The 13,056-nt window shown below is 60.5% G+C and overlaps 1 protein-coding gene across 4 annotated transcripts in view; it reads left to right on the top strand.

Annotated features, from left to right (window-relative positions):
• The window catches only part of PWWP2B (PWWP domain containing 2B), a 30,188-nt gene extending 19,476 nt beyond the window's left edge, over positions 1 to 10,712 (top strand). For 2 of the 4 annotated variants that reach the window (XM_082639398.1, XM_082639402.1), the window contains exon 3: positions 3,673 to 8,200. Coding sequence is in view for 1 of the 4 variants with exons in the window: in XM_082639402.1 (XP_082495528.1) it covers positions 3,673 to 3,686 (14 nt within the window). In the remaining 3 variants the exon portion in view is untranslated. Of the gene's footprint in view, positions 1 to 486; positions 636 to 3,672; positions 8,201 to 9,291 lie in introns of those variants that run through there. The other 2 variants (XR_014295595.1, XM_082639400.1) reach the window with 2 other exon arrangements.
• Positions 10,713 to 13,056: the final 2,344 nt, after the last annotated feature.

The following is a 13,056-nucleotide window of genomic DNA, read 5'->3' on the forward strand; positions in this document are numbered from 1 at the left end:
CCCAGAGTTACGAGAACCCCTGCTGTCCTCACAGAGGCCCAGGCCAGCCTGAGGGCTTCCGAGAGCCACCCGCTGGCTGCCCCAGGCAGGGAGGTGGGACAGACGCCAGTCAAGACCCATCCCCCTGGGGCCTCTGCATCGGGGTTTCTCCTACCTGACCACCAGGGCTTTGGTCATCGCTGCTGTCCCGCGTCCGTGTCCTCTCCGTGTCCCCTCCGCCCCGTCTCCTGGAGCCTCTGGTCGCTGGGGACTCGGGGGGTGGGAGGGCCCGGCAGCCACCACAGGCAGTGAGGACGCTGCCTGGTGTCCACCCTGTCCTGGGGCACCTGCAGAGGGGAGACCACCAGCGTCAGGGAGGGCCTGTCCCCAGGACTGGCATTTGGAGAGGGTATTTGGTGGCTCAGACAGTTTGGGCAGGAGGCGGTTGGGAATTCAGAGCAAGGTCCAGGACTTTGTTTTATGGTTTCTGTCTTTTTCTTTGCCAAGGGCAGTGTCCCCGGAAACCTGCTGCTGGCAGACACTGCAGAGCCTTTCCTGGAGCCGACCGTCTGCCCAGCCCAGGGTGCTCCCGGAGGGGGCGGCCTGTCTCAGGCACTGATGGGCAAGACAGACCCGGCTGCGGGTACTGGGCCCCGGGTCCGGGATCTGGTCCTGGGTTGGGGAGGGTTCTGGGCCCTGGCTTAGGGCTCCGGGCCCCGGGTCCGGGTGTGGCTCAGTGGACGTCATGCCCAGAGGCTCCTGCTCTCAGGGGTGCCCCGAGACTGGGAGCCCGCCGCCCTGGGTGGACGAGTCTCCTTAGCGGGGCCTTAGCACTACACTCAGGACTTAGAGGTCTTTCCCGAGTTTGCTCAGGGTCCTGCCCGGGCCACATGCCTTGCATCCCTCTGGAGGTGGCTCTGGAGCCCCCAGCCCTCTCCATCCGATGCTGAGCTGCTTCTTCGGACCAGCCTGGGGGCCGTGACCGAGCTCCGAGACGATGGGGAAGCACAGGGCAGGGGGGATGGCCAGAGAGGGGTCCCTCCTGCACACCCCAAGTCGGGCTCCTGGCCGGGAGCTTTCCTTGGAGCCTTGGGGCAGGGGGATGACAGTTTGGAGCCCGACGACCAGCTGCGGCCAGGGCGAGTGTGCGGTTCAGTTCGCTGTGGTCACCCCTGGTGTTTCTTTCCTGGTCATTGGAATCCTGGGCGCTTTGGATAAGGAGCAGGACGGCGGCTCCCCTTCCCCACCTGCCGGCCGGGCCACTAGGCCGCGGGGTCACTGCTTTCAGACCTGGGCAGCGATGGTGACAGGAGAGGACCCCTGCGCTGAGGCTTCGCCAGCCCCTCCACCGACGCAGGGCTCAGGGCCCACAGGCAGCCTCGGGGATGGTGGAAGCCGTCTGCATTTCTCTGTGCAGGTGTATCTCCTGGATTCTATATTTTAAAAATAAGTGGAATGGGCTTCCCTGGTGGTGCAGTGGTTGAGAGTCCGCCTGCCGATGCAGGGGACACGGGTTCGTGCCCTGGTCCGGGAAGATCCCACGTGCTGCGGAGTGGCTGGGCCCGTGAGCCGTGGCCGCTGAGCCTGCGCATCCGGAGCCTGTGCTCCGCGACGGGAGAGGCCACAGCAGTGAGAGGCCCGCGTACCGCAAAAAAAATAAAAATAAGTGGAAAAAGGCTTTGGTTCCTATTTTACATTATAGTAAGATGTTCCTGAACACGATATCTTTCCATTGAATTTTTATTTGTAGCAATGTTACATACGCTCATGGTTTGAAAGCCCACTAGTAACATGAAATGTGTAATGAAAGGATTTCTCTGCACAGTCCTACACTTATCTTGCTGTTTCTTCTTTCATGATTTCTCAGCTGAAGCCTTCTTTATAGACTTTTTTTGCTGTGGAAAAGGAAGATTTTGCAACCTCATAACACCCCCTTTTCCTGCCACACAAACACACAAACATGATTTCTGGCTAAATCAAGATTCAGTGTTGATATTAAAAATTGCAGCTTAGGGGCTTCCCTGGTGGTCCAGTGGTTAAGACTTCGCCTTCCGATGCAGGTTCGATCCGTGGTCGGGGAGCTGAGATCCCACGTGCCACGTGGCCAAAAAAACCATAAAAAAAGAAGCACTATTGTAACAAATTCAATAAAGACTTTATAAACGGTCGACGTCAAAGAAGAAATCTAAAAAAAAGTTGTAGCTTATCCACGCAGATAATTATGAATATATTTTGTTTTTCTTCAGATCTGTTCTCTGCAGAGTTGGATTTGCCTCATTTGGGGTCGTTTATATATGATCAGTTATGAGTTCCCAGGTCTCTGAGAGAAATCGAAACCTCTCAGTGACTTCAGACACGTAGGGTATTTGTTTCAGTTTATGATCACTCTGTGAACAAACTTCCCCAAAACACAGTGACTTCAGACAGCTCTGCTTGGTTATTCCTCATGATTGTGTGCGCTCCCGGCCAGTGGCGTCAGCCGGGCTGGGGTGTCCTCGCCTGCCCAAGGCCTCGGCCGGGGTGGCCGGCACCTCCCTTCGCACACGCACGCCCGGGCCCTCCACGTGGCTGGCGTGGCCGTCTCAGGGCATTCGGGGTCTTGTCATAGCAGCTCACGGCTTCCAAGACTGCAAAAGCAGACGCCCGCTCTCGGGGCTGGGCCAGGCTCCGGCTGGCACCTCTCCCTCCTCCTGTGTAGGCACGCTGTCACCGGTGCGGGTACACCTCCCCTCCTGGGGGGCCAGCAGCCGGCTTTGTGGCCGGCAGCCCCTGTGCGCTCCGCCTGTTCTCACTGGACTCTAGGCTCCTGGCCTCTCCCACCCCCTCCTTCCAGGCTCCCTCCTTCCCAGAGCCTCCTGTGACCGGCAGAGCTGCGTGTGGGGAACACTTTCCCCCTGTTTTGTGGGACTTGGGGAGCCTCCCCTCCCTGAGAGCCCACTGCTTTCTTTAGGGAGGGGCTGGCCCTGAGACACAGGGCTGAAATGTCCGCTGTCCCTGGTCGAGGATGACCGCCTCCTGGTCACATGGGAGGTGGGGACAAGTCAGGAAGCAGGGCTGAAGCCTGGGCTCCCCACCAACCTGGGAGAGGATTTTCTTGTCCAGGGTCTGCCCTCTGCCCCACCCCCGCCCACCCCTGACCCCAAGGGGGTCTCTTTAAGGCAGGAGGGTGCATCTGGTGGTGGGGTGGGGCTCCCAGCTGGGGGTGGGGCTCCAGGGGTGTCAATCACTCCTCACACTGGGGCCTTCTGAGCCTTGAGCCTGGGGCACGTGCACAGCCATCAGCACCCCCCAAACCCCCAGTTACTCACGGCTGGCAGGACCCAGAACAGTTGGCCTGCCTTCAGCCCCTGTGTGCTGGCCCAAGGCTGCGGGGCTGCAGGACAAGCCTGTGGTCTGGGTCCCTGGGCCACTGAGGATCCTGCACCTTCCCTGGGCAGTTCAGGGCCCCTGGTAGGTAGGGTGGGCACGGGGGATGCAGGGCTCAGACACCTGCCCCAGAAGAGGGGCGGGGGCACCAAAGGAGGCGGGACTCCCGAGATGGTGAGGGCTGGGTGAAGCTGAGGGGCCACAGAGCCTGAGGGAGAGACTCAGAGGAGCCGGGTGGGCACTCTGGCCTGGTGCTTGGGCTCCGAGAGGCCTGCCCCCCGGCAGTGGACCCTGAGGTAACCTGTGTCCCTTTCTGCTTCCCCCCAGGTCACAGACAATGAGGGCATGGCTATTCCCCTGCAGCTCCTGACTTCAGGGGTGTCCTCCGCACCCCCGCTCCGTCCCAGGACCCTGCAAGCCTTCTGGCCAGCTGCGCGCAGAGACCCGGCCCGCGGGGTCAGCCTTGTTCGAGGCCTCCGGGGGCAGCAGGTGCATCTGGCCACGAGGACAGGACACCGGAGTGCTGTGACTCCTCTTGGCCAAATGTATTTATTCCCCCGACGCAGACTTTAGCTTTTCTGGTTTGTGAAGAGCCAGAGCCCAGCAGCAAGGGTGGCCTCCGGGGTCAGGGCGCCCAGGGGAGCAGGGCCGCGTCACCTCCCTGCTGGCTTCGGGACAACCCAGCCCCGGGCGCACGGGGTCTCTGTGTGCTTGACAACCGGCCGCCTCCCCCTCCTCATCCCCCTCCCCATCCCCGTCCCCCTCCACGTTCATCCAGAGCGTGGGTCTCGCTGGGCTCCCCGCACCAGCCCCAGGGCCGCCCTGTCCCCCTGTCCCGTGCGGAGGCGATGGGGCTGCCACACTGCAGTCAGACTTCAACGTAAAAAGGATAAAAACCTCGCCTGTTCTTTGTAAGAGTGCGTTCCATACCCCTTTTTGTCACTCTGAAGACCAAAAAGCAAACAGAAAGATAAAGAAAATGAGTTCTGCTCTCGGTTTAAATGTAAGAGAACAAAGAGGTCTGTGGGGAAGTCACCGTGACTCGGGCGCACCTGCGGTGCGGGTGGACCCCGGGGAAGCACTCGTCGCGTGGACAGTGGCGGCTTTGAGGGCGGGTCGCTTGCGGTCCTCCTTCCCCGTGGGCCGGGTCGCTGTTCTGGCTGCTGCTGCTCCTCGGCCAGCCCCCTCAGGGCTTTCTAGCTGGCACGACTTTCCCAGGCAGGACGACATCTCAGGAGGTGGAGAGTTTGCTCGTTTCTCCCTGTGAAACCTCGACCCCCTGGTTTCCTGGTCGGCTCCTTCAGAGCCGAGGGACATCCCAGAGGGGACGGTGGTGCCTCTGCCTGTTCCTGGCTTTACTAGAACATTCGTGGTGTCCCCACACCCAGCAGGACCTGCTCCTGGCCAGGCCGGAGGTCCTCTCCAGGATGGAAGAGGGGTGGGACTCCCTTCCCCGTGGGGCCTGGGGTTCTGGGCCTGACTCTTGGGTGCGGGTAGCGGGAAGATGGTGGTTTTCAAACATTTGGAGCATCAGAGCCCTTTTCTCAAACAAAATCTTACCAGAATAAACCCCCTAGGAGGAGCCGTTCTGGTCCAGGCCCTCCCACCCTGAGACCCACCCCCAGAGGAGGGAGGGGCAACCTTGCATGAGTCCAGGAGGGCAGAGAGGGGGTGCTATCCTTCACCTGCCCTCCCCTACCCTTCCTGCCCCTGCCCTGAGGGTCCAGCAGAGCCAAGGCCCTGACTTGGGGCAGGGCAGCCTGGCCTCCGTGTGCAGGCCAGAGGGGCCGTCCAGACCCTCTGCGCCCGCGGTTGCCCAGAGCTGTTCCCCACCTCAAGCCCCGCTCTGAGGCCTTGGTCCTAGACGGCTCCCTTGGGGGCCAGGGGCTGCCACGCCCGCCTTGAGGGAGACGCAGCTGCCCTGGGATGAGGCCTGGACTTGGGGAGGAAGTGACGACCCCGCAGAGAGAGGGCGTTCCCTGTAAGCCAGGCACTGCTCCGTGGAGAAACGCATGTCTCGGAGTGATCGGGACCCCGGTCCCCCAAGATGGCAGCCTGGCCTGGGCACGTTCACTCCTGACTACCAGCCTGGCTCTCCCAGCCCGGCTCTCCCAGCCCCTCCCTGCGGGCCAGCGCAGCAGGACCAGCCCCAAGGTCAAGTGCAAGGATGGCCACCAGCACATGGGGCTTTGGAGCGCCACAGACAGATGGGGGACCGCCTCTGCAGGAGACACAGGCAGTCCCTTGCCCTGGAGTCGCCCCTGGACCGTCCCAGGCCAGCGCCCTCTATGTTCCAGCTGGGCCCGGCCCTGATAGGACCCTCAGGCCTGCGGGCTCCCAGGTCCCTTGACCACCCTGCTCCTGATGACCTGACGCCACCTGGTCCTGCTCAGGGCACTCTCCTGCCCTGGGCTGGGGGCCTCTCCATGCCATGGCCCCAAGGCTCCCCTCCAGCCACCCACTGCTCAGACACCCATGGCACCCAGGATGGGGCTGCCCGCACTGAAGCCTTCAGGAGGGCGGCTAGGCCGGAGGGGCTAAAGGGGAGCCGAGTCCTGGCCATTCCTGTCCCAGGGCTTTATACGCCCCCGCCAGCTGGGGCGCGCTGTCCCCTGGGACAGACAGCAGTTCTAATTGAAAGGGAAGGCAGACTTTTTTTTCTTCAGTCTTTGTGACTGTTTCTTTAAGCAGCAGATCGATCGCGTTTTCTTGCCAGTTTGATGTCGTTGCATCTCACCGCGTCCTTCTGTGTGATCGCCATTCTTCTCAGGACCCAGGAGGTAGGACCCTCACTGAGAGCTGGCCCCCCAGACCTGGGCTGATGGCTGCCTCCTGGTGGTATCTGGGGTGCCACGGTGATGTCCGGCCCTCAGCTCCTTCCCCCCGCCGGCCGCCCCCCCAAACGCTGGGCACAGTGGCTGTAGGAAGGGAGTGGGCCTCCAGAGGAGTGGGCACCTTGTGGGGGAGAGGTGGGAAAAGCTCAGTGGAGCAGGAAGGCCCCTGCCATTCTGGAAGGGGCTGGGGAGGGGCCCTCTCAACAGAGGGACCCCACAAGCACGTCCCAGGCAGGAGGGGCCGGTGTGCTTAGGAGGGGAAGGGCGGGGAGGCCGGGCTGTCAGCGGAGCCGAGGGAGCTGTCTGGGGCCCTCCTGACTCTGGGTCCCAGCTTCCCACGGGTCTCCCTAGAACAGGGCCGGCTGGGCCTCCCTCGTGTCCCTGTGGGGAGGGTTCTGCCCCCTTAGCAGGGGGTGGGCCCCGTGGGGAGCCCGTGGGGAGCCCTTGCCCCGCCCCCCATTCCCCTCCAGCCTCCAGCCCCACAGGTCCCTGCAGGCACCCAGCAACCGCTCGCCCACCCGGTCACACGACCCTGCTCCCCATGGGGCTGGCTGCCTGCCCCCAGCCCCTTGGCCAGCTGTCCTCACCTTTGCTGTGGAGCAGGCTGGCCGGTGGAGGACAGCAGGGTGGAAGGCGACAAGTGTGCAGGGCACATGACTGGCCTTCTGTCACCCTCCCCCCGCCCAGCCCAGCCCCGTTCCTCCGATCCCCCCTCCCCACTGCACCTCTGGTCTCCACTCCCCATAAAGCGCACAGTATGGGAACACTCCACATGCCACCTGCTAGGCTGCTCTTGGGGGTGGTGGGGGCGGTGAGGGGCAGAGCCAACATTTACGGGGCCCTCACCGTGGGCCTGCAAGTTGCCACGGTGCCCACATCTCACAGCTGGGGACACTGGGGCTGGGGCATCCCAGTTGGTCCCCGAGCCCTGTCTGCAGGGTTTAAAGGCCCTGCCACTGGTGGTGTGGCCCCCCTGCTGTACCAGGAACCAGGGTGGTACCTTCCCTTTTCTTCAAGTTTCTTTCTCTGATTATAAAATAATCCCTGTTGGGGGTAGAACATTAGTAAAATAAAGAAAAGCAGAAAAGAAAAGAAAAATCCCCTGCAGTCTCCCACCCCCGTGGGTCTTCTGCATATTTCTCCCTGCGTGACTCTTCTGGGCATTACCAGATCCTTCCCTGCGTTCCTGGCCTCAAGCTACCCAGGAAGCTCTGCCTGACTCCCCTGCCCAGTCTCTCCCTGTCCTGGGCCTCCCACCCGCCCCCTTCCTGCCTTGGGCCTGGGGCGTGTCCAGCGGGCATCTCCACCCTCCTGGACACTGCGCAGGAGCTGTCAGTGGTCTGAGGCTGGGGCCGCTGGCACCCAAAGCCTCCCGCAGAGAAGGGAGCCGGCCTCTGCCCTGGCCATCGTCAGGCCGCGGTAAAGGATGAAGGTGGAGGAGGTGGAAACCAGGTGGGGCACGGCCATCCTGCTGGCCGGTGGGGGCCCCGTCCGTGGCCTGAGAGTGGCCGTCGTCTGCTGGGGAAAAGCTAAGTGGCTTGTACTCTTCCCGCACCCCTAGAGCCCCAAGGAAGCTTCCGGACTGGAGCCGATCAGTACCCAGTGGAAGGCAGGGGCCGGGGCTGGGGTGGGCTGCCCACAGCCCCTCGCCCACCTTTTCAGGCTGGAGGCACGTCAGCGGACGCTCCGGTGCGGCCTTGCTAGGCCTGAGTCCCGTCACTTACATAGTTCCCAGAGCCTCCCTTCCTGCCCCGCCCTCGGAGCATCCTGGCAGTGCCGGCTGATCTATTTTTAGCTCCGCCTGACGCCAGGGTTGCCTTTCACCTCGGACATCAGAGGCCTCGGGCTGGGCGGCCAGCGCCCTTGACCCTGTACTTTTACAGACTGGCTGGGCCTAGAGGGAGGCAAAGCGAGGGGGTGTGCCTTCCTTCCTGGTGTGGCTGAGGGCAGGGGCCCGGGGCCCCGAGCCTGGGGGTGCGGCCCGGGGAACCCGAAGCTGGGGGTGGGGTTAGAATCCTCAGTCTTCAGGAATGAGGAAACTGAGGCTGAGGCCTGAGCAAGCGGACCCGCCCCTCCTGGGGATGGGGGTGGGGATGGGGGTGGGGTAGCGATGAGGGGGGGTGGGAAGTCCTGGTCAGCTCAGGCTGCATTATGAAGTACGACGGACACTTATTTCTCCCAGGGTGGAAGGCAGAAGTCCAAGGTCTGGGTGCCGGCTGATCCCTTGCCGGGTGAGGGGCCCCACCTGGTGCATAGATGGTGCCTTCTGATGACTGAGAGAGCCTGGTCTCCCCTGGGGAGGACACTGACCCTATTGTGGGTGTCTCACCCTCATGACCTCGTGGAAACTGAATCACCCCTAAGGCGCTTCTCCAAATACCATCGTGTTGGGGGTTATACGTCACCATGTGGATTTGGGGGGTGTGGACACGAGGCACCCTGGACGGGGTGCGGGGGGATGTGAGCTGGGCCTCAGGGAACAGCCAGGAAGCCCGCAGGAGGAAAAGTGGGTGCCGGGGGTCTTGAGGGAGCCGGGAGGACTATGAATGGACCTGGACCCGACCTGCCGGGCACTGGGGAGGGGTGAGTGGGGTGGAGGAGGCCCGAACCGAGGAGGGCTGTGGATGGGGTCCAGGAAGCGGTCCTGCGAAGGGGGTGGGGTCGCAGATGAGTATGGCAGCACGGGGGTGGGGGAGGGCAGGCTGGGGCTCAGGGGTACCGGAGCCGTGGCCGGGCTGCTGGGGCCCGGGTGCTGGTCCTGCACGGGGCCTGGACGGGTGGGGCCCGTGCGCCCACAGGAGGAGGGTTGGGGGGGCGCCTGCTTCGGGGAGAAAGCCTTGCCAGTCCCCACCGGCTGCGTCAGCCCCTCCTCCCCCTTGCTCCTGCCCCCCGGTTTTCCGGTGGGAGCAGGATGGGGGAATCGCCCAGCACAGGCCCCCGTGGGCGGACAGGAGCTCCTCACGCAGGTGGGAAGGGGCTGTGTTAGGGCCAACTGCCATGACAGTCACCCAGCCTTTGAGTCCCTAGTCTGGAGGCAGGTTCAAGCACGAAGCTCCTAATTGCCATTTGTCATGGAGAGAATGGCCCTAAGGAATTCCCCTCGTGTTTTTAGGGCGAGGACTCATGACAGAAACAGGGGTCAGGGAGCCCTTCAGTCCATCTCGTCTCCCCAGGCCAGAGGCACCTGGTCATTCCAGAGCCAGATTTACAGAGACACCGCTCTCATCCCATCAGACCACCCATCACAGGGTGTGATTCAGCAGGCTTTAGGGCGTTCACAGATTGTACAGCCGTCACCACAGTCGGTTCCAGAGCCTTCCGTCACTGCCTTCAGCCATTGCCTGAGCCCGGTCCAGCCCCCGAGACCTCATGTCCGAGTCCCGTCCCCGGGGAGTCACCCAGCCTGGACGTTCACACCAGCGGGTCTCATTGTGCGTGGACTCGGCGCCTGGCATCCCCCCCGGAGCTCAGTGTTTGCAGCGCCCACACCGCCGTCTGCGTCAGGGCTCCCCTCCATCGTGGGGAATGGCGTTCCCTGGCTGCGATGAACCAAGTTTTGTTTGTCTCCTTTTCTGTCGGTGGACACTTGGGTTATCTGCCTTGTGGCTGCTGTGAATACTCCGTGCAGTCTCGGGGTGACATGTTTTCATCTCACCTGGGTACACGGGGTCCTTACCTCCTGGGATTCACTGTCTCAGGTGACTTGCTGAGACCCTGCTCCCAGGTTTCGTCTGAGACACAGGCTCCTAGCCTGTGGCCCAGCTACCTCCCCGGCCTCCCCCCACGCCTAGGGTTCCGTGCCCCACCCCACCCGAGTGGCTGCAGAGAGGGCAGTCGTAGGGTGGGCTCCGGAGAGGAGGGGCACAGGCCTGACTGGTGCTCCATCACCCGGCTCCTGGCACGCTGTCCAGAGACGCCTTCCCATCGTCTGCCTTGCTGCAGATGCGCCAGCCCTTCCGGACGGTCCCCAACCAGCAGCTGCCCGTGTGCTGAGTAGGGGCCTCCTGGCCATCACAGATCGTCCCACTGGTGCTCGGGAGGAGAGTGGCAAGGCGGTGAGGTCCCCTCCCGCAGCCAGTCCCAGGCCCCCCTGGCCTGGCGTTTGGCGACGGGGCCCGGAGGTGCCCAGGCCCAGCAGGGATGACCCTACAGGCGCAGGCTGGGTCAACCCCACAGGCGTCGCCTTCCCTTGATTGGCTTTTTGTTGCACCTGCTGTGGAGCCCTGCATCAAGGACACAGGACAAAAACTCTGGAATTAACCAAGCCCCCATAGCAACTGTTGCCATGGGCTCTCCTAACCTAAACCGGACAACCCCCACCCCCCACTCCATATTAGGTAAAATAATCACCATGTAGTAACCTTGTAGTATCCTGACCAATCACCTAATGCCATCCTGCCAGCAGGAATTTTCTTTGTCTTGAGGCTATAAAAGTTGGCTACTAGCCCACAGAGGGGGTCGGCGCTCCCTGGTATATCAGGAAGTCTGCGGGCTGTATTTGCAGGGCCCCTCGTTAATTCTGCTCTGTTCTCAATAAACTCACTCTTTTCTAAAATACTTCGTGTCTGGAAATTCTTCTTCCAACCAGTGCATGGACCACAACACTGCTTTCCCGGCGAGCCCCCTGCATGGATGGCCTGTCCATGTCCGCATAGGCATTTCCAGGGTCGGGGGGGGGGGCATACAACTCTCAGGGACCTGGCGTGTGTGTTTGCTGGGACATGGGTGCACCCCTGGCCCAGGGTCTCATGGCGGCTTGGTTTCTGCAGAAAGGGGAGCGCAACCCTGCTTTCTCAACGTAGCACAAGGATTGTCAACGTGCTGTGCGGTCATTCCACGCAGTGAGGCTCCGCTAAGCAGAGACCTTTCCTACAAACAGCCATCGCTCTGGGCTCAGTTCTAGAGGAACCCTTTCTTTCTGGGTCACATATTGTGCATTTTCCCCTGAAATATTTCATGTGTTAGGTCCCAACTTCAAACACATTAGCTCTAAAGTAGACTATGTTTAGCCTGATTGTTAAACTGAATTTTGCTCTGAGATTTTAAAACAGAAAAAAATTCCTGCCAGAACTATGTATCTAAAGAGATAACATGGTTGATCTTTGGCAGGAAAATGTCTCACTTTCTTCAGGTATTTGTGGTTGGGTTAGTATTTACGGGGACTGGACATGGTTTCACCCACCAGGGAAATGTCAAGAACATTAGACAGATGTTGCACATTGATGCAGGTACTCAAATACTTTATCTCTTTTCAGAAATGAGCTTTTTGGTTTAATTGCTCTGAATGTACCGGCTGAGATTAAACCACGTGTGCCTTCAGAACGGAAAACCCTGCAGAAGTATTCAGATCCATCTGCAAAGCTGGGAATGGACCCCACTGGGCAAGCCCTAGAGGGGGGCTGTGTGCCTGGGCGTGTGTGCACGTGTGTGCACGTGTGTGAGTTGCATCAACACAGAATTGCACTTTCAATGTGATCGTTCCTTCCTTTCAGGCCACTGCTGAGGTGCCCGCTGTCTGTGGCCATCACTAGCTGTGGAGCCCTGGTCTGCGGTGGTTCCTGGATGCCCTGCTCCATTCACCAGTGGGGAGACTGGCTGTTGAGGGGCTGGCCTGAGCCAGGGCCGCTGTTCCCAGGTCCTGCAGGGCTCTAAGGGGCCCCCTTTGGTAGCCTGGGGATAACTTTTTCATATTTAATAAACTTTTAAAAATTAATAGACTTTAGGGCATTCCCTGGCAGTCCAGCATTTAGGACTGCACGCTCTCACTGCCGAGGGCACAGGTTCAATCCCTGGTCGGGGAACTAAGATCCTACAAGCCACGTGACGCAGCCAATAAATAAATAAATAAATAAATAAATAAATAAGAGACTATATTTTAGAGCAGTTTTAAGTTCCCAGAAGAATTGGGCAGATGGTAGGAGCCTTCCCATCCCCCACACTGTACATCCCTTATTACTCACACCTGGCACCAGTGGGATACATTTGTTGCAGTTGATGAGCCAACATTGATACATTATTATTAATCAAGCCCAAGGTTCACATTAGGGTTCCCTTTGAGTCCTACACTCCACGGTTTTTGACAAATGCGCCTGACAGTACCCACCGTTACAGTAGCACACGGAATCATTTCACTGCCCTAAAATCCCGTCTGCCACCATTTATTAATGTTTTCAATGAGTAAAGACACATAGGATTTCAAAGGAAGCAGTTATTTTTAAAGCTTCCTGGTGCAGGTGAGTGCCAGGCACGGCGGACGCTCCTGGGGAGGGAAACGCTCAGTTTCGGTTGAGCTCAGTGAGGCTAAGACGCTGTTTGTTCCTGTCCACGTTCACAGGCCCCTGAACCGAGGGTTCCTGCTCTAGAAAAAACTTCGGAAGCTGGTGAACCGGGAGAACACGGGCGAATGGGAATAGAAAATGTGTTTTCAAAACCCAATCTATGTTGCTTTTGGAATCTCCCTCATGACAAGTAGCCAAGTGGGTCTCAGATTTCTCTGTTTGCACAGACGGCTCTGAGCGAATTCAATGATGTCACGTTGACAGAAAACGGGTTAATTAGGAGAAGTTGATCAGGCTTTGCAGGAGGGAGTGTAATGAGCGCCCGTCTGCACCGCAGGCACGAGGGTTGCATGTCAGTGTCTTCCCGGGACCGGAGAGCTGCTGCCTGAGCCGGGAGAGGCTGCAGGGGGACCCCTGTGCCGCTCCCAGGGGTCCAGCAAGCAGCCGGCACCCCGCCGTCCCCTCACCACCCGCCCCCCAGGCCCCGTGACTCCCCCTGGTGCACAGGGCCCCGGGGTGAACGGTGCTGTGCCACCATGAACAGGCATGGGCGGGGCCTGGGCCACCGGTGCTGCGGGGATGGACGCGCAGGCTCGGAG

The sequence above is a fragment of the Mesoplodon mirus genome, assembly GCF_964341445.2.
Source record: "Mesoplodon mirus genome assembly, chromosome: 2".
NCBI lineage: Eukaryota > Metazoa > Chordata > Mammalia > Artiodactyla > Ziphiidae > Mesoplodon > Mesoplodon mirus.